At 37.2% G+C, this 26958-nt stretch overlaps 2 protein-coding genes across 13 annotated transcripts in view; one reads left to right on the top strand and one right to left on the bottom strand.

Annotated features, from left to right (window-relative positions):
- Positions 1-607: 607 nt before the first annotated feature.
- Positions 608-12664, top strand: LOC124630748. The gene is made up of 5 exons (XM_047164729.1): positions 608-1232; positions 4455-4558; positions 8421-8492; positions 8681-8800; positions 9011-12664. The coding sequence occupies exons 1-5, from the start codon at positions 1031-1033 to the stop codon at positions 9455-9457; spliced, it is 945 nt and encodes a 314-aa protein (XP_047020685.1). The 5' UTR covers positions 608-1030; the 3' UTR covers positions 9458-12664.
- Positions 12665-12810: 146 nt separating this feature from the next.
- The window catches only part of LOC124630403, a 76013-nt gene continuing 61865 nt past the window's right edge, over positions 12811-26958 (bottom strand). For 5 of the 12 annotated variants that reach the window (XM_047164285.1, XM_047164290.1, XM_047164288.1 and 2 more), the window contains exons 31-43: positions 24446-24555; positions 23665-23838; positions 22119-22313; positions 21933-22041; positions 21671-21850; positions 21444-21581; positions 21171-21328; positions 20904-21091; positions 20398-20545; positions 20083-20169; positions 19679-19790; positions 19175-19319; positions 15783-18959 (exon numbers count right to left, since the gene is read on the bottom strand). In XM_047164285.1, the coding sequence (XP_047020241.1) occupies positions 18176-18959; positions 19175-19319; positions 19679-19790; positions 20083-20169; positions 20398-20545; positions 20904-21091; positions 21171-21328; positions 21444-21581; positions 21671-21850; positions 21933-22041; positions 22119-22313; positions 23665-23838; positions 24446-24555 (2528 nt within the window). In that variant the 3' untranslated portion in view covers positions 15783-18175. Of the gene's footprint in view, positions 18960-19174; positions 19320-19678; positions 19791-20082; positions 20170-20397; positions 20546-20903; positions 21092-21170; positions 21329-21443; positions 21582-21670; positions 21851-21932; positions 22042-22118; positions 22314-23664; positions 23839-24445; positions 24556-26958 lie in introns of all 12 variants that reach the window. The other 7 variants (XM_047164296.1, XM_047164295.1, XM_047164292.1 and 4 more) reach the window with 4 other exon arrangements.

Below are 26958 nucleotides of genomic sequence, written 5' to 3' on the forward strand. Positions count from 1 at the left end.
TAACGGCTGGTTTTATTGAAAGTAGTGTGTGGCAGAGGCAGTGCCAGGCGGAGGACGAAGGGCGCGGGTGATGCGCCACATGATTGTCGCCGATGTGGGTCACTGCCGCCTACGCGCAATTCGATAAAACTTTGCAAGTATCCACCACCTGACTGTACAAACAGAGCGCAACTCCTCCAAATATTTCAAACTAAACTTTTTTCCTCGCGGATTCCAAACGACGGTAGATACTGCAGGAATCTGCGGAAGCACCACTCGCAGACATCAATAACTATAGCGAAAATCGTGCAGGAAGACTTACAACACTTAAAACTTAAATAAAGTAATGAGAAAGTAGCTACAAAGTGAGCGGGTATTTTCCCTCTGGAATATCGAGTGAAAGTGTGTAGGTACTAATTAATAGTGCAAAGTATCGATCAATCGTTTCACCATGGTTCTAAATATAAAATTCCGTCGGGGAAGACAAAGTTCGCGCGCAATACGGGCGCAGGCAGGTAGTGCGGGCGGCGAGGGCACGCGGCGGGCGGCCGCGGGCGGCGGCGGCGTATCGATTCCGCGGCGCCTTCAGTCGGCGTCCGTCGAGCGCCGCGCTGCGCCGAGCCGCCGGCGAGCGGGCGTCGCCCCTCCTCGCGGCCCGCGCCCCGCAACCGCCCTCGTCCATCGAATCTCTCGTCGTCGCCGGCAAACTCGAACGACCTCTTTTCGCTAACTAACGTCGCACCCGCGTCCGATTCCCGCCGCGAAACTGCGCTCGATCTCTACGCGTAGTCATCGCACTCTGAAATATTTTTCAGAGTTTACGAAAATTGTTATACACAAACTTTGTTTGATAGTTTAAAATTAAATAGTCCTATATTTGACGTAAAGTTCAATTATTTTTTTGGGAGAGTGGGTTTTATAGTCATGAACTTGTCGAGTTTTGAATAGTGGTAGGTTGTCAGAGCGAAAGAGTGCGGTGATGTGGCGGTGCGCGGCCGGGCGAGGATGTCGGAGGCGGGGTGCGCGTGCGCCGGCGGGCGCGTAGGGCGCCATGGACTGCTGCAACTACGGCGAGTACCGCGGGCCGGGGCAGTACGGCGCGGCCGGCTGGGACGGCTACGGGTACGCGCCGCTGCCCTACGCGCCCTACGCGCAAGCCTACTACGCGCCGCACGCGCACGACCCCTACGCGCGCTACTACCGCTATGACTACCCCAGTCACCACATGCACCATGAACATGTCATGCCTATGGGTTGGTATATCTTACAGGAACTTATTTACACGTAGATACAACTAGTTCAACTAGAGGTGTATTATGTAGGTTGCCAATGTATTTAAGTACCCACGTAGGTACATACGTATAATTAGCAAAAATACTTGGGCGAAATCTTCACCAATTTAAATCCAATTAAATCTATTGGTATAACACAATTTTTAACTTTAACGAATGCTACGATTCTGTAATGTGACGTAGCAGACCTTATATGCAACAACATAAAAACAATAGTCACTTAAAAAAATTACTCTCTCTTGTTAATGCCCCATAAAATATCAATCCGAAATATTGGTGTTTAACTACTGCTGCTGCTTATTAAAAGTGATAAAATTATGATGAATCTAGTAACTACAAATAAGGATTAATTAGCATGTATAATTTGGTGATCGTTTCTGAAAACAATGCAGTCTCTTAATATCAGTAACCATGCCGATATTAATTATATTAATCTTACATTATCGTGTGTATGTACTCTTACTTGCAAGGGCCACAAAGTTAGGTACCTACGTTATTTAAAAATAACATCAAGCTATCGATCCGTACTAATTAGTTTATTGCGATCCCTACAATTCATTTGGCATAAGTCTAATTTCCCATAAGTGGTTATAAGACGGTTTGCGATGAAACCAGATTAGAATTATTATTATTTTTAATTAAATCTTCAGTTGGCCTAGTAATTATAGGGTATGCTTTATAGGGTTGTATAATTATATACTTTTTCCGTAAAGGACGTTATTTCGTGGTTATAATGCAATATAGAAACGGCACACAAAATTCCCATAAGCGCTGAAAAATATGTATTTGTATATCTAGCAATAATCTCGAACTGGGTGCTTTTGACTTATTAAACTACTTATTGCAATATGTTTTTTTAACGTCAGTAGAGAATATCAATTTATTTAATTCGTATTGAAAATTAAATGCAGGGCTATGTTAGTTTTAATATTATTGTATGTTTGTGTCAGCTATTCGTGATAATTACTATCGAATACTCTTAAAAAATCCCCATAATGCATGCCTTATAGTGCTGCAGCAAAATATACAGTAACTAATTCCTTGAACGTAATTGAATTACAAGTATTGAACTATTTCACGTATATTCCACATAACAGTGGAGCTAGTTAGCACAATAACATGCCTGACTACACGGCTGTGCGTCGACCTGAATTTGTTTACCAATACGAGAGAGATCGGAATCCGCGCGCGTGGCGCGAAGCGACATTCTGAACAATGAAGAATGAAGTAAGAATTAATGTTTACGTTTGGGCGGATTTCTCGGTGTCTACGTCACGTGTCGATGTCAGTGGTGGCGGCGGCGGGGGGGGGGGGGGCGCGCTACTGGTGGTCGCTCGCCCCCGGCCCCCGCACCGCGCCCCGCCCGCCCCACGCCGCAACGCGATTGATCGCCTGCACAGCACAGCCACTCTACATATTGACCGGGGTACTAACACCCGTGTCGCTATCCGCCGCTCAACTCCTTATAAATGCTACGTAACACATCAAACGACTTTCGCACTACTACGCGACTACGAGACTCTAGCGCCTGATCATCAACTTGAATATAACATGCATGAATATAGCCTACTTACTAAATATGTACAATGCAAGCAGAAATTGTCTTGTTTACCCATTCTAGTTTATACATTCATCATTAAAAAAGTCATCGCCAGGTCAGCGATTAATGAATATGCAGATGGAGTTCTTTGCGCAATTTAACCCGACAACGAACAATTTGTATTTTAATTTTGAACGATTAATTTGCCAATTTGACAGCTTTGCAGTACGGTCATCATTAAAATGATTGTGACGCGATTATTTTAAACAGTTATATGAAAAGTAATGATGCTGCTTCCGTAAATATATTTTTGGGAAATTGAGCGGAAAAATATTATAATGTAAATAAAATCTGTAGGGGTGCGAAGTAACTGTTTTATAAATATGTATTAATATTAATGTAGCAGATCAGATAAGAGCACTATAAGATGTTCGCAGCAAGCAGATTAAATGACATCGAAATGATTAATGCTGTGATCAAGCCCTCAGGTTGGGTGTTACTTTGATGTTTACACACTAGGAACTTAACAAGTATTCATCAATGGTATGCTGCAAATAATCACGTATTTTTGAACTTGAAAGTATTTTTATAACGAAGCTTAATAACAAATTGATTACCTCAAATATTGCTCTTTATACATACATACGATCTTAGAGAAGTTAAGCCAAGTTTCCTGTGTCCTGAAATTTTTGGTAGTAGTAGCTATGATGGGAGATTTTATTCTAGCGACCCATTTTGTGTGCATACATGCTTAATACAATTATCTTTAAAGTCACGCATGACACTCTTATTACCAATATTGTTCGTGGAAACTGTCCCAGCCAGTCAGAAACTCCAAACATTTTACAATCGGCAACTCGTTAGCTGGAAGACTATTACTACTGAACTTGGATTTCCCAATGACCATGCAATAGGCGGTCACAAGGGCATTGTCATAGGTAATTACCATGCTTTGCTGGGAACGTTCCGAAACTGATTCTTGAAGGTGTGACTACTTAATTGTCTTTTAAAGTCACGTAACGCGTACTGAATTTATGTCGGTCAACCTAAAACGAATTCATAATTATCGATTTTGCAAGGTAAACATTTTCACAGAAATAAATAAATTTTAAACTGTGACATCAATTTTAATGTAGGTAATGCGGAAAAATTATGTAGGGTGAACTCATTATTTTACCAACTTCAGCAAAATTATCAGCGGTAAAATATTGTCTACGTTACAAAATATCTTCTACGTTCAGGGTCACGGTTTCGATTGGCGTTGCTGCATCGCTACATACTCGTACCTACATAATACACCTATGATCGATTTTTAAATGAAATGGCACCTACTATGACGTAGGTTCCGCGAGTGCTACTTCAGCAAAGTCAGTCAACGTAATATAACTGTAGATGTATTGTTGATGTGCAGTATATTTTAGATAGGTTTCTTTGGCCGTAATTCAATGACATGTTTTGAAAGATACGTAAATAAATAAAATAAATATATCAATTCTTTTGGTTTCATAAATATTGGTGATACTACAACCTGTTGCCCTTTGTGCGGTTCAGATCAGAATTTGGCAGTAATGAGTATCGGTGTTGTCGTATGTTGACGCGTGCTATTGTGATGTTCCCGCGAGTGATAAACAATGGTTGTTTAGATTACGGCGGGTACGCGTCGAAGGAGGCGCGCGTGCGACGCTCGCTGGCGCGGCGGGAGCAGCGCGCGCATACGCCTGCGCAGCAACTGCCTCTGCCGCCCACGGTCAGTATATACCCTTTTATTTTATTAAACTAAGCACCAGCCCTTTTACTAACCACTGCTGGGAGAAAGCCTTTTTTTAATGTAAGTACGTGCTCATTTCCACATTCGTTCAAAAGGGATTGACGATTTCAGACTTGCTAGTCCAGCTTGGTTAATGGTGTCCACGTTACACTTATCCTCAATCGTAATATCATTAGACCGAAGTCGGATTCAATCTCGTTCACATAAGTTTGTGCCTGCCTTATCCACCAGATGACATGGACTCTTTTAAATACTTTAAGCACATAATAACGATACACTACGTATACAAAATTTTGAAAGATCAAAAATCCTACATCATCGTCACACTCGTCTAGGTATCTGTAAGTGCGGGTTTAATCATTATAGTCTACCGAGCCTTTTCCCAACTATGTTGAGGGTCTGATTCCAAGGAGAATTATAACGTAAATAAATTTAAAACGGCATTATTAATTTATTAACGTCATAAATTTTTTTTTTCGCTATTTGGTTTTATCATTTAGTTTGAAGAATATTTGACTAATCGGGTTGCGTTTCTGTTAAAAGGTATTAATGACGGTACATTCACGATTATTAGATACTAAAACTAAATTAGAAATGTCACTCAAATCAAAACATAATAAAACCAATGAAATCTTTATTAGCTCTTTACAACAACAACAACAATCGTTGAGAAATCTGCTGATGATAAGTATTTTACGACCAAGTAAAGAGTGCATAACTTTCCTTTTTCTCAATAGAAATGTCAAAATAATATTAGTTACGTTAACTTCCTCGTGAGTAAGCAACACCAATACTTACGAGGCGCTTTGTTGTATTGTGTCGAGGCTATTTCGAGTAATGCATAGAAAAGGAGAATTGAATTTGAATAGAATAGAACATAAGTGGCTTGAGGTAGTTGACTTACAAACAACGAATACAATTAAATGCCCTATTCCCCTCCGCTGATCTTTACAATATGCTCAAGAACGCCACGCAACTGATACATATCTATTATCCAGTCAGTCTAGAGCAGTATGTAAATATTATGCCACAATGAACTATGGAAATTATGAATGTTAATATTACATGAAATAAATGAGTACTTATCTCGTACCTTACGCGATACCGTTCGAAGGCTTTATGATGCAAAACCAACATTATCATTGCTGGCATAAAATAAAAACAGTGTAGTTATTTAAATAAACATAGTTTGTAGTATTCATATTTAAGAATCTGAACTGTCACGTAAGTACATCGCATATCGAATTACGGTGGAATAGGTCATCGGCATACAAAAAGACTAGTTAAAATTATGTAGGTCAGTGTCAGAGGACAGTTGACATCCTCATTCGCTACTAACGTTCACTTCTCTGTAGTAGATACATACATTATCAATCGTAAGCATTGCAGATAGAGTTTAAATTCAACCAACACACTATAAAATTCAGTCAGGGAAAGTTTGTTGTGCAAATTCTGAAATGACTGCTCATTGAAAACAAAAGTTTGTTGTCATTTCTACTCAGACGTTACAAATTAGGTTTTAGAAGAGTTTAAATACATGCGGTGCTATGAGATTCTATTATTCAGTGTTTATGCTTAATAGAGTAGACGTTTCTTTTCCTTTTCAAGTGTTAACAACATATTTAAATCATAAACATATAAAAAGAATTTTGCTCAAAAATTCGCGTCTGATTTCGGCAGTCCACTAGTGGGAAAGTTAACGAATAATCGAGTGGTAAGTGGTATCATTACGGCGTCATATTACGAGACAAGTGAGCGTCACAAAGGCGCTAATGAGGGCGGGGGGGAGGGGCGGCGCGGCGGGGCGGGGGGGTGTCGAGAGGTGGAGGTGGCCTATGAAAGCTGTCAGCGGTTGATTTTTCCGAGTGTCGTGGGCGCCGCGCTGATCGATAAGTCACGTGGTTCGCGCGCTCGCCGCTTGCCGCTCGATAGTTAGTTAGCCTCTGCAAATCTCCCGTCACTATTCCACTTCCCCCACACATGAACCGTTTTCAGCCAGTTATGAGTTTATATAACGCCTAAACGTTCAGATTACCTAGCATAAGTGCTGTATTATTATTGTAACTTGTTGATTTATGAAACAATGCATAATCTTATGGTAAATTGTAATATTTCATAGAAAATGGGCTTCTCAGTTAAAAGAGTTTATAATAAAATAATATTTATACAAAACTTTTTGTCTAAACATTTTATAAAGTTTTACGTGGCAAGGCTATTTAAGCAGGCATGCATAATACACATAATTAAGAATGAACTAAATAAATTAAATATTACTAAAAACAACTACACACAATATTAAAATTACAACAGAAAACTTCAAAATAATACCGAAGTAATCTAACAAAAATAACTGTGAAGTTGATTCCGCGTAGCACCGTAGCAGCGGCGTAGCACCGTAGCACGATTAATATGTCGTTTGAACATTGCGCGACTTTTAAGAACTTTTTAAATATTTATGCATGTTAGGTTGATGTAGTGTACAAAATGATGTTTTTGAAATGATTGGGGTGAATGAAGGTGCATTGGTGATGTGTGATGATGAATGCAGTTGGTGCAACGCAACGGTGCACAGGGAGTAACGGACATCGATCGGCGCCGCGACCACCCGCCCCCACACACCCCAGCGCCACACTAAACATTATCTCGTGTACAGGTTGGGTGCACATATTTCACCATGGCTCCATGTAAATATTGACAAACAAAAAACTCGTAGCGATAGACGGTTTTTATTGTCGCACTATTAACTTATGAAGAAAGTTTAGTTTATTAATTTTAAATACATAAATTCAATTCCTAAACAAACTTGTACATTCGATGTTACTCATTTACGATAGGTAGTCATATTAGCAAGAAAGTAACAACTAGTTAAGTATTATAAGAAGTCGTAGGGGCTCAAGCGGGTAAATAGCTCGATTTGCAAGTTCAGATACGTCGTTGGTTCGAAGCCTGGTGACTTCTTGAGTATATCTTAGATACTACAGATAGTATCCATGGAAAACCCTCATTCAAGAAAACCACCTTTAGTACTTTGTTAGCTTAGTATTCGGCGATTTTGAAAAAGCTTGGGTAAGAATTTCAGCACCGTGGTTAGGGTTTCACATTTACAGCTTCGGTGTTCATACATTTTATTTCACGAAAATAGGCATCGTGTAAAAAAGTTTATTGATTAGCTGATAATGATTACTATCACCAATTGTTTGTGACTGGATAGGTACTGTCTGGATAATGTAAAATCAGGATGTTAAAATAACGACACTTAGTGCTAGAAATATACGTGGCATATTCGTGGGTAGGATATGATACATACAAACTTCTTTTAAATGACATGTAATAAATACGTAAAGATCAATAACGATAACGAATAAAGATATGTTTTCAATCATCTTTCGGCACTTAAATATTTATACTGCAAGCATTTACTTTTTTACTTATCTAAAGTTTGAAAATGCCTGCGAAAATAAGTGAAAGAATATCGGAAGCAGTTTCAGTGTGGAATTCGCTGTAAGCTGTCTGTCAGGCGAGCTGTCTGAATCGATAAGTACGCGTGGGACAGACGGTCCCCCGTAATCAATGACGCTCAACTCTTTTTTGTTTTTGCTAAATAAAAGTAGCAGTTCAACCCCCAGCGATACATATTTATACATAGGTGCTTGAGAATTGTCTGAGTCACAATATTTGTACGAAACGTAAAGCACGATTAAAATTATCGATATCACTAACATTAATATTTTATTGCTCACAAATATTATTCTTGTATTATTAATTATTTCAATGTATTGAATAAAAATGTAAAGGTTCTTATAGATTAAGCAGGAAATAAAATGGTTGTTTTAATTTTCAGCCACCGCTAGAATGTGGAATGAACGGTCGGGGTCCCGCGTACTGCGAACCGCAGATGTGGCCACATTATCAGGTAACTACGACTTGTATCCTATTTAATTAATATACTAATTATCTTGTTTTGGTTTTGTTAGGTTAGATAGTTTTTGTTTAATATTCACCATCATCCTCCGAGCCTTTTCCCAACTATGTTTGTTTCTTACTAAATTAGAATTTTAATTTTTTGTTTAATATTAATGGGTTTAAATTATTGTTTTTCAGCAGATGGGTGCGATGGGTGGCGGTGGTTGGAGTGGCGCGAACGCAGCCAACGGGTGGGCCCAACGCTCCGCCTGCTCGCGTGACCATATGCGGTATCCTCCCGAATGCCGACCAATGAAGGTTATTAATTGATGTACTCTTTAATATTGCTTTGTAAAAATGTTGCATAGTATATACGTCATATCTTTTTAAGTATGAAAGTGCATTTTACAAATTACACGACAAAGAAAAGGATTTGATGTTGTCAATTAATGATAAAATTAACTGTACGCACACCATGCAGTCGCTTGCAGAAAAATACTTACAGTAATAAATCATTTTAATTTTCAGGGTGCTCATCTGCATAGCCAGAACCAACCCTGCCAACAGGATGGAAGATCAACACCATATCCTGTTTATGAAGATTCGCCTTTCAACGGAGACGGTGGTCCGAGGCAGAGAAATACGCCAGAATTCAACCCGGGCGTGACGCAGAACGATCCGAGTCGCGCGGTACGCGATCGTTTCCCCGTCGAGGCACGGCGCTCCCCTCCCGAGGTGAAGCGCCCCCCGCCTGTAGTTCCGTTGCCTGCTTTTCAGCAAGCATTCGGCTCGACGGAGATTGGGAAATTCGCCGAGGCGTTTAGTCGGACCGAGATAGCGGTTGACGACACCCCCGCTGATAATTTTATGTACGAGTCGTTTCCAGAATGGGACGGCCCGGTTGAGCCTCAATGGTCGTCACAGCCTGCCTCGCAGCCCTCCTCGAGGGAGATCAAATGCGAAGAAAACTTTTAAGTGATCTTTGCCCTAGTTCTAATTTTAGGCAAATTTGCCTTTTAGTTAAATTAGACAAATTGTAGTTCCACCACCATGTTGCCAAAATGAGTAGAATTGAGATGAGGAGTTGTATGTTATAGGACTATTATGATGGGATGTCAAAATTGCTAAAGTGTACGAAAAAAGACCGGATAAAATAGTGGTGTGACTTTTAATTCATATATAAAGTAGATTATTAATTAGTTATTCCCTTTAACTAGTTTTAGGCCGATCTTCAAAAATGAGAAATATTATAACGAGTAAAAGTGATGGTTAGGTACTGCATATAGGATAACAAATGAATCATGACTCAATGTGCCTTTATTCGGAGAGCCCGGCCGCTACGCGCGCGGTGTCGTCCGCCCCGTTCTGCGTTGCTATGTACGACATAACATTACAATAGCAATTATAGGGACCAACGTTTAGACAAATATACACGACCCGGTGGCGTGCAGTCGATGCGCAATAAGCTCAACGAAATACTTTATGAATGTTCTGGGATTTTAAATAAAAACATAACAACCATAACTTAAAGTATGAAAATGAAAACAATATCAAACAAATTAGAAGCTTATATTTGTAAGATTATTAATCGAATAAAATAATTACCTTTCCATCTTTCAACGCTAATAAACTAATCTCTTGAATCAAAATTACTTTTTATTTTGAAATTAAATATGACAAATTGATTTTACCTCTGTTTCTATTGCAATAATATTCATAAAATAAATATTTGAAGGGGCTATTAGACGCCGCGCGGACTTATTATAAACATTCGAAATTTTTCAGGAAGTAATGAAACAAGTCATGTATGTAGGTATAAATAGGTAGTTAAATTTGATAAAATTTTTAAAGAGATTACTTATGAATAAAATGGCTTTTTAATTAAATATTTAGGGTCCAACAACGTTGATGTAAAGTGTTTGTCGTGATTAAAAATTCTCATTTAGAATCGTAACCACGACAGAATCACATCGTGTGTCATATGGTCATCGATTACAGAGTACCTACCTGAATTAATATTTCAACACTATATCCGTTGTTACCTTTAGTTATCTATGGTTGTTTGGTGTCAAACGACCACGGTCGTTTCTTGTTTAGAAACTGAGTATAATATTATATTGAGTTTTGTAAATGATTAGTGTCTGTGATAGAGTTGTTTGTGTATGAATATGTTTTAAAATAGATTGCTATGTAAGTTTTGTCATTCACATTAAAATTTGGTATTTTTGGTTGAATTGTGTCATTTTTACCAATATATTCAATCTGAAGAGGTTTTTTTTGTTTATCAGACGAGCTTTCGTGAACCTCTATGAGGATAATAATGTAAGAGTAGACGAACCCAACATCCGAATTATTTCTTACCCGTTTGTAATCCACAACGAATCCAGCTGTTATTGCAATAACAGAACATGGGTATACGTTTGTAATGAGCCCGTCGACTTTGTTGTTAGAATTAGATCTGTTTAATTGTTAGCAGAAACTGAAGTTGATGTTAGTTACTTTGTTTCGAGCTTAATATTTAAATAAATTTAACTTATAATGTGCGGTGCATGATAACAGTAACTTCCAGTGGTCTTCATTTTTATAGAGGAAACTTGTGTGACAGTATTTTCGGTCTTTTTCGATTAAAAAAAAAACAGCAAAATTAATGGAGTGCCTTACGTATTTAATATGATATGAAATTAGGATGGATGAATTTTATTCTAGCATAATTTGATGAAACACCATAATAAAATATAATAGCTTAATAAAACTTCTTTTAAATCGAGTATTTCATTAATTGATAGATATTGTAATGAACTTATTAAGAGTTATTTAATGATTATCTTTACATGTAATATTAAAAATATCTACTATATATTTAAATAATTGTGGTGTGCACTAAATTATTTTATTGCAAAGTTTATTCATTTGAAAATATTTTGTTACTTAAAACTAATAGAATCAAACGAAGTATGATTTTAGAATCTAGTGTTTATTATTAAGATTACATTAATATACTTAATCCGATTGTATTTATTTAGTTTTAGAACAATCAATTTAGGTATGACTTTGAGTAATAAGTGTGTACACCATATCTTCCAACGTCAAATGTTATTTAGAAGGTGCGATGAACTTACGATATTCCTACATGGCGTGCATTTAAAGCGAAATCAATATACATGAGTGAACGCACTCTTAGGAGCCAATACCGAGGAAACAGCCGCCTATCCGGGTTACAATTATAACAAATATAATAAAATACAAATGTAGCCAGTGCCACATATATTATGTATATTATTATATATACATCTCCTTAGATAGCCCTATTGTTATTTGTTTAAGTATTAGGACGGAGTATAATTTTTATTGTAGAGAGATGTAAACACCGTAAATAAAGTTATAACGATATACATTATAATAGGTGTTCACAAATAGAGCTTCCCGAGTGAGTGTATCACAATTTTGTCTACCATGAAAGTTTTCGTGCAAACTAACCCTGGTCAGCCTTTGGACGTATCGCTTTTCAAATTAATAGTTTCTTTTGTTGTTAGTAGTTCCCATTCATCTGTCTTATATGTCTTTGTCTGCGTAAGTGTATACCTATATTTTTAACAGCACTCATTTATGGGATTTAAATAGGATTCAGAACTAAACCGTTGCTAAGAATAATATTTTTCAATCTTACCTTCTTGCCACACATAGATTCTAGAGAATTCGTCACGTAGTTTTTCAAAAGTATTTACTTTACTTTTACAATCAAATAGCTAAACTCTTTATACATTAAATAATAAAAAATGACTGTATAATGAACTTAAATCATTTAAAATATTGTAGTTAATGGGCCTCCATAGTTTTTACCTAATGTTGAGGTCGGGTATGAGTGAATTGTTCTTTAAGTTTCCTTCAAGATTCGTTGAAGTTTTAGGCCAACAAAATTTAGATGCGTAAGTTTATGTAAATTTGTTGAGGCAGTTAAAATTACTGAACAAAAGTATATAATGAAAAAATATTATGTAACTATCTAGTTATAATTATTATTAAACTTGTAAATAATTACTTAATTATATTTTGAATGTTTCACTCATATCAATTTAGAAAATCTGTTTTACTAGCAAATTGTAAGGTTTTGAATCCGGAAACACTGAAATGATTGATTTATGAACGTCGATGTACGATTTAATAAACACATTGTACCGATTATATCGCTGTTTTATTAATTGGCCTTATTCGTATACACCTTTTCCTGTCACTCATGTAGCCATATACAACAATTAATTATTCTCATTCAATATACTGAAAAAATTAGGATGATAATAAATAAGGGTTATTAAAAGAGTAGAAATATGTATATCATATTTTATGTTTATTCATAAGCAATAAAAAGTAATTTCCATATGTGTCACAAAATTTAACATATCAAATACTTATGAAAACAATAATACATCATTTAAATTGTAAATTAGACTAGTTGTTTTGGAAGCCACTAAAGGATACTAGAATTAATACCGTTTCCCATTTAGCAGGCGTTGACTTACTACTTTATATTTATCATATGGTTCATCTATGAAACTTATAACACACGTGGCACGTTTTTGTGAAAACATGTGAAGGCACTTTAAATTTAGACGATTCAACAAAATGATAACACAGAGATGTTGCGGGTAAGTAAATAGTCAGTCTAAAGATATAAACGAGATGGTGACTACGAACTATAAATACAGTTTCTGGAAGATAAAATGATTATTAAGAAATACATTCCGGTAATCATTATAGAAAAAGATAATGAGTAGTGCACCAAATAATTTATCGACTTGCGAAGAACCATTTCTGAAATGTGTAAAGCAGTTTGCCAACGGTTATACATACCTAACATTGTATACGGGTGAGATTACTCTCGATAAATACATTGATATAAAGTAATGACAAAACAACAGAATCTGCAAACCATATCAACAACAAATTATAAAAGTTCAATACTTATTATAACATTAGTTACTTTCGTATTTTACTTCAATAAGTCTTTCTAAATATTCATTCATTTTCCTACTTTACTTTCAAATGTCATTGAAGTATGAAATACAATCGCAATTAATGAGCTCATCCTTCATTTAATTTTTCACTCATATTTGTTTATTCATTTTATTAATTATAATTTTCTTAGTATAATAATAATCTATAAATTGATTGTATAAGTTCGTAATTATTAAATTCGAATATTTTAACATATGTATATTAATAAACGGTTTTATTTCAATAAGTCACAAAACAAACACTTAAACAATATAAGTCAAAGTATAATGTGGTCACGATAATATACATATATATTACACAGGTATTATCTAAACATCATAGTGCATACTGTGTATACATACTCCTGGTTACTGCAACATATTTAAAATTAATAAACAGTAACTAGATCACGAGAAAACTTGTAAGCTGAATGAGGCAGCTCCACCGATGATATGTCTCGACAAGAAATATCCACCAAGTGCTACGAGACTCGACATTGCCCGACTTCCGTCGAGATATCGACAGGCACGATCCGATACATAATATATTGCTGCAAGTCGGAAACACTCTGTAATTCCGTTGCTTAATGGTAAACTCATTCATTATTTTATTTTCAAGAATTTATAAACACCTTTCCCTGTGAGTGACAGAATGTTCCAACAGTAATATATTATTAAACAATACGGATGTCGTATCTGCAAATATCACAGTTTGGAAGTGTGTCGTCGATCCAGTTAAAAGTTTTCTGTGACTGCAGTCAACACATTTACAATATATTACAGCAAACAAACAATCACAATAATTATAATACATTCAATAATTAATAGTTGAACTCAAATTGTGGATACATGTTATATCATTCACCTAGCCTATGATAGAACTTTCGAATTTGATCACGAAGAGAAATTATTATCAAAACTACCTAGTGTATATTTCCATTTGGGTTAGTGCATTTGAACTATAGGGTAGTGAGTTGCCAATGTGACGAAAATGAAACGCAAATACATTACAGCTAACTACTCTCACGATATATTTATTTATTCAGGAATATCTTCACGATAAGTATTCAAGCACAAGGAGGTGTAGAGAGTACCTAATTTGGCACAGAACAGTCCGTACAAACGAATCTATAGGATATTCGCATGTTTAAACAAGTAGTAAAGGAATGCCTTATATAAAGCTAAAGTAGAAAGTCTTCACGAGGATAGATATCTCTGTATAGAGGTGACATGCTTTGTGACTACGATAAGACGTGTAAATAAATTACTTTTCGATGGTGTGAGCGTTATTACGAGAATACCGTTCTACGCGAAGTTTGTAATCCTTTTCGACGTCAAAGTAACATGTCCAATAACAATTCATTACTGAAATTAAACTATGTAATGTGACTCAATAATTTTCCTGACTTTCTATTGATATTGTCATTTATTTGTAGTTATAAAATAGACCTACCTAAATAAACGCTTCATGTAGGTCGATTTTAAATAAAACTTATTTTCTATTAATATGAGGTTTATTTTCATATCCAACAGATATTTATATACTGAAACACCAAATTATGTTCCACGTGGAAGGTAACACGATGCGTTACTGTACTGTAGCGCGTTTTGTTGAGTCAACATTTCATTTTCAAACCCCATAACAAATAATGCAACGCGATATATTTACTTTTTCCTATTAATTATAAAGAAATCATCAGTGCAATATGTAGAGCTATCGGTTTTTTACATTTTCAGACATGGATTCATAATTAGATTTTTTACAATGCGTTCATTTCACAAAAAAATGTCCCAATGTTATGAGTTGTTTAAACGAGGGTATTGTCAAATTATTTTTAAATATTATTAGATAGGTACACTATACCTCACAAAATAGCCGCACGCAGTCTTATTCGTTACGAGCAGTGGATTATGCACCTAACACAAAGATACTTTGAGCTCATTCAAAGAAAATATAAACAAATGCTTGAACGATTTGAACACAGGTTGATAAATCTTTGAGCTTTAAAACGTAAGTTCAGAGCAAATTAGAAATATTTAAAAAGTAAGGGGAACTGGGAAGAACTTAGGTGGAAGTTAACATCGCACGGCAAAGTGGTTTGAGTATTGTAGGTTCGGTAGTCGGCGGACAACAAAAGTGGGGATGTGCGTCCGCGGCGCGGGTGGAGCGTGGCGCGGCGGCTAGTGGCGGCTAGAGGCGGCTAGTGGCGGTGGTCGGGCGCCAGCGACTTGCGGCTGGCCGACAGGTGGTGCGGGCGCGGCGCCGCGCGCGTGGAGCGCGGCAGCGTGGTGGGCGCCGCGCCGCCCGCGCCACCGCCCCCGCCCCCGCCCCCGCCCGCACTGCTCGACATGTCGCGCGGTTTCCACACGGGCGATCCTACAACACACCAAACACCGAACTCTTTATAAAGCCCACGTCACACCTCGCTTGTTCCACAGCTTGCATGCGGGAATGCCACAGTACAGTCATGACTTTGCACCACCAGATTGCAGGAAAATTGTTGAAACTCGGTTATCATAATATTGTATCATTTGATTAAGTCACTGTGCCATGTACTTTATTTTGTATCGTGTGTACTAGAAAGCTGTTTTAATTTATAATTGTACAAATAATTTTAAACAAATTAGACTGTACTGTGGCAACCACGCATGCAATATCAACGAAACAAGTGTCGCATGATCTAGGCTTAGATTATCTCACGGCTGCGGGCGCGCAGGGCGCCGACGGAATTTGGACGGATGGGACCGATCGCCGGGTGTTCGCGCGCGAGCAAAGAGTTGAATGTTTGATGAGTGTTGAGGGGGGGGCGGGGGCGCGCCGCCGCGGTCGCGTCGTCATCGAACATTCAAGCGGTAGGGCGTTGCTGAGCATGGGCGGCGTCCACTAGTTTAGATAGAACATCTACTTACTTAACTTAAGCGGTAGCCTAGATACACACAGTGACGATAGAATCTACGGTGCACCGATCGATTATTTATGTATTGATTATATTATTTACTTTACTCACTATTGATAGGTACTTATATACGATGACATTCATTACTGCTTGTGGGTGCATCATCTAACTCGACAGAGAACCAGTGCACAGCTACAGAGGTTAGGTAAAGCACTACGTGAACGAAGAGAGCGTATTTGCCTACATTGATTTTGTTAGATTATATTTGGATATATAGCCTATTTATTAGTAGATTGTTTAGCATAATGGTTTCACATATATCAATAATGGATATAATATTATGTAGTCCGACGAATACTTCCAATGTAACGAATTACAATAATTCATTATACGATAAAATCTGAAACACTTTTTTGGTAATGGCTTTAAGTATCTAACATTATTATATTCCGCTCGCAGGTGTGTAATTTGTCCATAAATGTGGTTCAATATTTTTCTAATAGAGTAAGATGAGCAGTATTAATATTGACGATATCCTTTGTTTCGTTAGTACAATACACAACCAGCCTATAAATGCTATAAAGCTTTAAAGTTCGCCACAATACTTATATTTTTTTTAATTTAGTGCAAATATTTGGAAATTGCCTACCTAATAGGTACATGTGTGTAAATAAGTACATATATTTAATAACTAAATTGTCATGCCATAAATAAAAATAATTATGTATTACGTATAGTGTACAATGGCATGTATATAATATTGTTTGGATTGTAAAATAGTTTACGGAATATAATTAATGAATTGATAAGTTTAATACTAAATTGAGCAGGTACTGAAGAAATGCGAGAGATAAAGTAAATTAATATCAATACTTATATATACTTAGAATTGGAAGACTTAATTAACGATACAAATCCATGGCCATCTACACAATAATACATTAAATCTATCGGGATGTATAATAACAGTACAAATTAAATTAACAAGAAGAATACTATGACGAAGATGATAAAAGGATTAACATCAGTACGATACCACAGCCATTATTATGTAACACTTAGCACTTGGATTTATCTAGAATTAGGATTTGATTAACTTTAATATGCTATAATATTACGGTTTTAATTATTGTGTCTACTTATATTTTAGGGAGGTACATTTATAACTACGTCGAGAGTCGTGGAATTAAACTCTATGTCTAGTACAGTTTCCTATTCTGTGACATTGAATTACGATGATTTAAAAATTTTCACGTATACATTTATTTGAACGTCTAAATTGTTATATGTTGTCTTTGGCCCGAGATTTGTCGTGTGCCTTATTTAATTTAATTGATTCCACGTTTTGGTAATCGGTCAGTCATAAATCGGTAGTAGGTAGAGTCTTGTAAAATAAGTATGTCTTAGACGGGTATATATTTTTTCATCATATTATTTGAAATTTTTGAACGCAGAAAGTTGGTGATGCTGCACCTCAAATAAATTATTTTTTGTATAAGTATTATTGAATGCCTGATTTTACAGGCTAACATGGTTTATTAAATTGAGTTGTTGGTAAGTACTTTCCGATAAATATGGGTATAATCCGTTGTTGTCAAGGTCCGGGGGTATTGTGAGTTTATTTATTTTTAGACATGTATTTGATCAAACTCATTCTTCTCGTGATGGCGAGTGGGCGTGCACCGCGCCCGCTCCTGGGGCATGTCGTCCAATGTCTCGACACTGCTGCGGTCCGATGAAGTTAGAATCGACTGCGCAGTCATTGACTTTCGTCGAGATTTGGGCGACTTGCCCTTCCCCTTATGCTAGGAGGTTTTACTCTGCTTTTTCCCAGAGAGGTAGCATTGAACACAAGTTGGATGTTCAATAGCCTTAGCAATCGATTCTGTAGACTTTGAGACAACGATGCCCATTTTAATAGCTTTATCTTCTGCCTTAGCTAGTTGTGAATAGTGAGTCATTCTATCTAAGGAATTTGTTCCAAGACGTGCTAATTTCTCTCCACCTGACTTAGAAGATCTTCGGCTTAAATTTGGTGATTTGCAAGGTGATTTATCAAAACTGGCTTGTGGGGTTCGCATAATGCCTTTCTTTGGTGCTGGTTTTGGTGATCGTGCTCGATCTATACTGTTTTCTCGTGATTTCATGATACTTCCACGTGGTGATCTAGATCCATCAAAGCTCTGCTGCGGGGATCGTGATTTGTCGATGGATCCACGCGGTGATTTCGATTGGTCAAAGCTTCCCCTGGGTGATCGATGCAAAGTTTTGGTTTGCTTTAGGCTGGACTTATTAGGAGATTTGCAAACAATGACTTTCGTGACTCGATCTCGGTCTGGTGATGTGTGGTCTACGGAGCGATTGGGGGACCTATCCCTATTAATGCTACTGCCACTGCAGGATCTTATAACTTTGATCCTTTTCTCCGGTGCTGTCGTGCTCTTTCTTTCAGGAGATGATTTGAGAGACTGAGATTCTTGCTTACCTAATTCCTTTACCATGGTGGGTTGATACTGAGTGGGTTGATGTGACGACTGGATGAGCCGGGCCTGACTGCCAGTACTGCCTGCACTGAGCGTCGATGTCGTGCTGTGGAAGAAATTTCACTATAGTTTATGCTTGCATGTCGTGCATGATATGATGTACAGAACCGTGACGGCTTGGACGAAAGTCACGAATTTTTTGTCAAAATTGATGGCTAGTTTACTTTTTATTTCAATATTTTTCTCCCATCTAAGTATAAGATCATCTTGAAATCAATTCAATATGCCATTCGCAGCACATGGAGCAGGGTAGACTCGTACCTAAGCGTGAGATGGTTGGGGGTCCTGCCGAGGCCGCGCTTGGCGGGCGGTGGGGGCTGCTCGTCTTCACCCTCGGACTTGCAGCCGGGGTCGCACTTGTCGGCGTCGGGCGGCGGCGGCGGAGGCGCGCGTTTCACTATGGTCTCTGTTAGTAGCGTCAGTACGTGTTAGGGTTAAGTTGAAGCTGCATGGTTTTAATAATAAAAATTCTCAAGGATACAAAGGTATATGAAGTTAATGATTCGATTAAATTAGTAGTTACTTTACAGAAAGAGTTATTAATAGAAACTGTCTTTTTCACAACTTTTGAGTTAAGTGAAAGATAGGATAAATATAAGATAGGGCAAATAGACATAATATACCAAAACTAGAAAGCTTACATTTCATTAAGTATAGAGGTATAGAGACTCGTTAGAGTTGAATAAAAAGGAAAAAACATTTCAGTACTTTTTATGTTAATAGAGAAGTTAATAAATATAAGCTAAAGTAATAGAGTGAACTAACCAGTGGCATCACCAAGAGTCTTGCTGCGATGCCTGAAGGCGGGTTCCTCGGGAGGAGGCTCCGGCGGCGGCTCGTCAGCATCCTGAGAGTTCTCGCGCGATAAGTCGCCTACCTGCAAGAGTATACAAAATACACCCTTAATTCTATCCTACAAATAATGTAAATTCGAAAGCTTGTGATGACATACATTTATATGTTTGATTTCTCTTTGGGTGTAATGGTTTGGATGGATATCAATGAAGCTCGGTAGTTACATTGCATTAATTACGAGTTTTCATTAATTCCTACGACTTTACATGAATTCTTAGAAAATGTGTTTTTTAATATCTAAGGCAAATAAGTTGAGATGGAATGTACCTAATAGTGTACGTAAGTATACTTATTCTATGGAAGTATGGACGTACCTCAATGTTTCCTGCCGATAATCGTTGTCCAGTAGTTTTAGGCTTCTTTGTTTTTCCAAGGGTTTGTGATCCTTGCATTACTTGCACCTAGGCAAAAATAACAGAAATCTCAATATGCATCCGGATAACTGTTGACTGTCAAAAATAACACATAAGTATTAAAAATCCCGATTCACACGATTTTTCCACGTCAAAGCCAAAGAAAATACTTGTATTTATTTTGAATATACTGAGATCAGACAACATTTACCGGACAGTAAATAAGCACCAGTCACATATTTACTGTGTACATAAATGTATGAATAAATTAAATACCTGGTGTTTGGGCCTGTCTCGATCAAGAGTGTGCGGCGCTCGGGGCGGCGCCGGCGCAGGCCGCGACGTCGGCAGTGACATGTTCCGCACGGACTCGCGGATGATCTGCCGGATCGTCTTGAGGAACGCGTTGCGAAAATCCGCCGTACTGTAGAAAAAGGATGCTTGTAGACTCTTCAACAATCAATCGTTTGATAGATGTTGTGTTGATCACTGACGAATATTGCATTGGTAAACTTTTATACCAATCAAGACAGGTATGAGTAAAATTATAAATCCTCAGGTTCAAATATTATAAACCATACTCGCACAAGTAATTTATCATCCAGAAAAACTTAACACGAATACATTTCTATTACTGTCGATCGGATAAAAGTTCCTGTCAAACTTTAACTGAAATTGATTAAGCAACACAAAGCATCAATTCACCATTATCATTTAAATAGTTTGAAAACTAAAGTCCAACCGGAATGGTAATCGAATCAATCATAGTTTCAAACTCGCACCTGTTAGACAGGACGTAAACTTTCTCGGAGCGCCGCTGCAGTTGGCTCCGCAAATGAATGAGCTCCCACAGGAAATGGCTGTCCATGTCTTTGGCTGAGGAGGCCCGAACTTGCACCTCGGTTACTGGTATCAGTACCTGGTACCTGATAATTTCTACCTCGTTGGAACTATTTTTGGATGACACTCCCTAAAATGTTGAACGTAAAAATTATTCAATGTTACTGATACGAAGCGAATTCGATTAAGTAAAAGTGAAGATTGCATACCATAAGTTTTTTCTTCTGCCTCAGTCTTTCTTTGCAGAGGAAGACAACAGCCGATTTAAATACAAAGCACATTGCGTGCAACTCCAATCCCTTTTTAATTTTTCCTAAAAAGTCTGAAATATTTAACCATTCTACTCCACCGTAGTATAACAAATCGCCTGAAAGATTAAAATACAATTATATATTTATAGTATTTTTACCTTTTTTTTTTTTTTTTACACAAAACTTTGAATTAAATATTAATACTATATCGAATCATTTTTTAATACAGACCAGGACTTAGATCTATAGGTTGCTTGCAAGACTTTTGATGTTGCCTAAACAAGTGATCAAATATAGCACCATATTCTTCATGTATTCGTTGCATTTCATTAATGTGCTCTGCAACTTTTTCCATGCCTTTCAGAGCCTCTGAAATTATTTAAAATACAAGATATAACTTTAGTAGAACAACAAACAAAGCAAAGTAGACAACAATATCTAAATGTCAAGGTACTTACCCACTAAATGGAGATGCTCCTCCGAATTTACATCAGTCAAATTTCTCAATTGTTGAAGTAAAAGAGGATATTTTAATATCCGCTGAATGGGTTTTATTAAGTACGACTCCAACGTTGATGAATGTTGCTGTTTTGGATTTCGAGCCGCAAGAAACTCTTGTAAAGCTTGATTACCTTCATCTACAATACAACGATAACATATTGTTAATCACGCACACAAACAACACCTGCAATAAAACAGACCACAGAAATGTACACTTACTTGGATGTAATACTTTCTGAGCTTTGCTGTGACTAGCACAGAAAGAACTGTACAATTTGAAATGGTTTACGTAATACAGAAAAGCGTTCCCAACCGCAAAAAGTACGTTCTGAAAGAAAGCATAGACGCTGTAGAAAATGAAAAAGTATTACACGCTAATACAACAAAAGAATGGTTATTGTGTACCTTGAACTGGTTTGAAAATTCAAAGTGATGGAAGTTAGGTTCAGCCTCAAGCGCTTCCTCTAAGTTTTGCAGGAATTGTCTTTGGAAAGTCACTATCTCCTGAATATTGCCGAACAAAGCGTTGATCTCGGCGTTTGATAAAAAAGTTTCCTTCTTGAGGGGCTCCAGGTAGTTTTCCAGTAAGTTGTTCAGGTGCTGGAAGCAATAACGCTCCGTGTTACATTCTACGCGTGTCTGAATTAACATTTAAAGTTTTTGTTTCAAACTCGATTAAAACGTGTTCAACACTGCTGTTGTACAGGCGTGTGTATCTATAAATATGATGTAAGTAGGAGCTTTAGGTATGTCATTGTGTAGCTCTAAGTCTTATACTGCATGAAGCATTTCTAGAGCAATTAATGAGTGCTTTGATATTGTAGAACCCTGTATTGTGCAGCAATTAGTGAGTGGCTCACTGTATAAATACATTCCAGTGATACAAAAGTTAGTCGTACATACATGTACAGCTGTATATATTTTAGCATTTCGATGTATTCTCGCGTGTAATGAGATCTTGTCCGGTACTTGATACTGTTTAAAGGGTTTCCTTATAACACTGTTACGCTCGACGTAAAGCCATTACATGAGGTGATATAACAAAACGATCACCATTTTTTTCTATCTCTATGAGAAGATGCTATCAGACGATAGTAAGCCAGATTTTTATAAGAAAATAAAAATAAATTGCATTGTTTAATAGCTTTACTTTCTCGTTTGCCTCCATTAAACATCTTGGTTGCGGTTAAAGTTTTTTTATGAATATCACAAAGTAGCTCTAAATTTTAAATTAACCCCATTTAGGATTTATTTTAAAAGTAACTTTTTAATCGATAGCAGGCAGTTATATCGTTGAGCAGGTGCGACTAGGTTTACAAAGTTTAAAATACGTTTTATAAATCCATCAAAACTTTGGGTCCGTGATGAATATTTATATGAAAGAAACGACTTTATCTTTCAAATAGTAAAGCTGTTTGAATCTGAAAATTGAATCGTGCGGTAGAAATCAGATTCAGCAATCATAACAGCCGTTTATTGAGTTAGGGAGCAGCCTACCCGCAGGAGATCAGGAGTTCCGAATCAAGTCGGAATAACTAGTCGCGAATGTGTCTCCAACTTGTTAGTTTGTAGATATTATACGGATAACTACTAGTAGTTAGCGAGTGAGCGCAGTTAGTTTTAATTTGAAATGTTATTTACCTAGTTAACAATAAAGCTGAAATGCGGAAAATATTTGATCAGGTACCTAAATTGGAATTTTCGTTACCATATTCTTACTTCCAATCGTTTCTTTGAAAAATAAAATGGTGCCCATTATCTACGAGTAAAATGTATTTTATTGGATACTTTGTACATTAGAAATTGTTTATTTTATTCGTTATTCGCAATTAAGAAGAGACAGACAAATTATACACTTCTTTGAAAATAAAAGTGAAACACGTAATCTCTACACTAAGAACACATAGCTAGGAACATAGTGGCAAGTCGTGAATCGTGAGTGGTTTCTTACCTTGACATAAGCTCGTTCAGTGTCGACGAGTTCCAGGAGTACCTTCTTGAGCTTATCGGCATCGGAGAGGTGTCGCGAGGGCGTGCCGGCCGCGGCGCTGGCCACGCTGCCGGTGGGGCTGCCGCGCCGAGTCTCTGCCGGCGAGCGGCACCACCCCGTCACCTGCTCGGCACTCTGTCCCACCACACGTTATTGGATCATGCCGAAATATAGGACTTTACAATATTCTGGTTCTTGTGTTAGGCCCTAATTTCAGTTTATGTAAGGTAACCTACTCTACGTAAAATCGGTCCCTGGTACATACAGGTAACTTTTTGTCGTACCAATGACAATGTCTCATGTACTTATTAACATTCTATAAATACATAAGCTCTTACATACCAAATTACAAACTTATTACACCTAAAAGCGAAGATTAATAAGAAAGAGACACCAATTAAAACAATAGGTACTCCGGAGCAATTAATATAATCTACGTAAACGGACGGGATAGATAACGCCAACATAATCTCAGTCACTATTCTAAGAGATATTTTCGGCAATGATAAAATCAATAGATATCTATAAATGTGTAAAGGTAGAGGAAGGGATATAATAGGGGACGCTGACTGAATCTCCAGAGACGATTATTATTTTCGAGAGAGACATTACCATGCGGGTACGCTAACGAAATAAAACGGGAATATTCTCGAAGAGCTAGATAATTGAATCGGGGATTAAGTCGCAAAGGCGTGCATGTGACGAGCGTGGTAATGTATTTTTTTGTCATTTTGTAAAATACCTTAAGCAGATTTTCGATCTCGAACGAGTTAGTTCGGGAGCTGACTTTCGGTGGACCAGTGCTGACTGCGTCGCCGTGCCCGTCTTGGTCCGGGCTGTACAACTCCTTACCTGTATTGCATTTTACAAGTCAATTTCTGCTTTTAAGTTTTTAATGAGTGATATGTTGATTTTTCAAATATGATGTTGCTATGTATGTACACGCAAAATGTAAACTACGAATAAGTATGTACTTGGTAGGTCCGTGAAACTCATTACCAATATTGTTTCAAGTAGGTATGTAAATCACAGTTTATATTTATAAGAAACGAAGAAATTGCAAAAGTTTTATGAATATCCATCATTCAAGTAGATGGATAACAGTAGGCACAATGTACAGGTAAAATTACCTCGGCATGATAAATACGAAAGACTTTATATAGAGAGAGACGCCTCTCGGAGTTTTATTATGTTCTAAACCGGAATTTAAACGTGGGTAAGAGTTTCCCCAAAATCAAAATTGAATGGTTCATTTTGTGTGTTCCCTTTACCTTTTACTTAAAACGTTGCTATATCAAATCATATTCTTTATCTCTTTGATATTTGAACCGACTCGATATAGATTTAAGCTGTAAAAATATGTCTTTTGGCACACATGCTCACGCAGCATTCAGTATAATACTAACGATCTCTCCTCAAATCCTCTTTTAATACGAAAAGATTAAGAATTCTGAAATCAAAATGTTCAATAAAACTGGTTTGAAAAGAGATGCTCAGATTTCAATAACATGAGAGGAAATTACACTGTTCGTGATGAAACTTTCATGTAAAGGCCGCTTTATGACAAGAAGTCACACAATGAGTTTTTGGCCGCGGTAAGTCAACATCGGACACAAGCAAATAGCCCTAGGCGAGGTCGTGGCCTTTATTTAGAGTACCGGTATTTTTGTTGCAGAATTAGCACAGCAGCGAAAGTTACTATTTTTAACTCATTGTGTTTGAAAGTCATGAAGACATACCACTTAATGGGGGAAAAACCTAAAACTGTATGAAGGAACGTACTAAAATGCATATATCCATAAGTATTTTTAACACTGTAGCACTGACATTTTCCTGAAAACCCATTAGACGAATGATATGTTCACTATGTTTGTCGTAATAAATAGTGTGTTTGCTAGCGTGAAAGCTTTCCATTGTTGGCCAACTGCGATTCGAAGTCAGGTCGCGTCAAGCCGCACTCCGATACTCCTATAACTGTCATAAAACAAACAACAACTACACGTCGAGTCAATACGTGGTTATAATTGCCTCTTATGTGGCTGGAGCACGAGCCGTGAAATAAATTACTGCAAACCTTTAGATAGAGCACCAATTTGGATCGGTAACTTTAAATAATGGCCCGCCAACAGAAATGCCTCCAGCTAGAAACAAGAAAGAAAAAGGAGTGGAAAAAATTCGCAAGGAAATAATAATTCTCAATTTACTTCTTTCATAAGGAAAACTAGGCTGCCTTTCGCAGAACGAATTAAATTTATAATATGACCCAAGCAGATTTTAACTGCTTTTTCGGGGATTAAAAATGTTTGTCCGTTAAATAGGTCAGCTTTAGAGCTGTAGTGCTAAACATGACTACTTGTAATTAGTTAAGGTTCTTAGTGCAAAGTAGAAAGCAAAGTGTGGCTATATTATCAGAAGACGTTGCGCTATGTAAACTACCTATTGTTACAAAGTTAATAACACAATCATGACGAGCTAGCGCAGCGTTCAATAAGCGTACTGGCATATCTTCTGTATACTAAGGCTTGTGGAACAGTATTTGCCAAGTAGGTACATTGCTATCGTATCGCATTCTGATTGTGGCTTTCACAGCATCTGATGATTGTGTATACGGTAAACAATGCTTTCGCTGAACCAGCATAGGTATAAATAACGACAATGAACGGAATCCCGGCGTGGTAACGATGATCGATAAATAATCCGCATCGTGCGATAGGTAGTTGTTATGCACAAGGCATTACTGGCTGACAGCCACAATTCCAAAATGAAGATTCAGGGCTATTCTGTAGCGATGCCAACTATTACGTAAAAGAAAATATTATTGAAGAGTTGCATGCTAAGCATTATAGCATAACAAAATATACAACAGTTATGTCATTTGCTTTTATTACTTAATTACATTATTATTCGGTCTCCGTATGATTTATCTTAGTGTAGAATGCAGTGGAGTGCCTAATCGCTTACACAAACAAGACGATTTATAAACTGAAGATCTATTTATAAGTGTATAAATGTGAATGCTTCATGAAGCAGAAATGTTGTATTCGAAAATAAATGTTTTTCTTATATTGCATTACTGAAATAATCACCATGACGTTGCGGTTACTTTCAAATAGCGAGCCAAAGGGGGTAATATAATACAAAACGTAAGCTAAAAACGTTTTGCTAAGTAAAATGCGTCGTCATCTAAAGTGAAAAATAGAGGCCGTGGGCGGGTCACATGAAAACATGATGAATGAACATAGACCATGTACTGTA

Source organism: Helicoverpa zea, chromosome 5 (assembly GCF_022581195.2).
Source record: "Helicoverpa zea isolate HzStark_Cry1AcR chromosome 5, ilHelZeax1.1, whole genome shotgun sequence".
In the NCBI taxonomy this organism is placed as follows: Eukaryota; Metazoa; Arthropoda; class Insecta; order Lepidoptera; family Noctuidae; genus Helicoverpa; species Helicoverpa zea.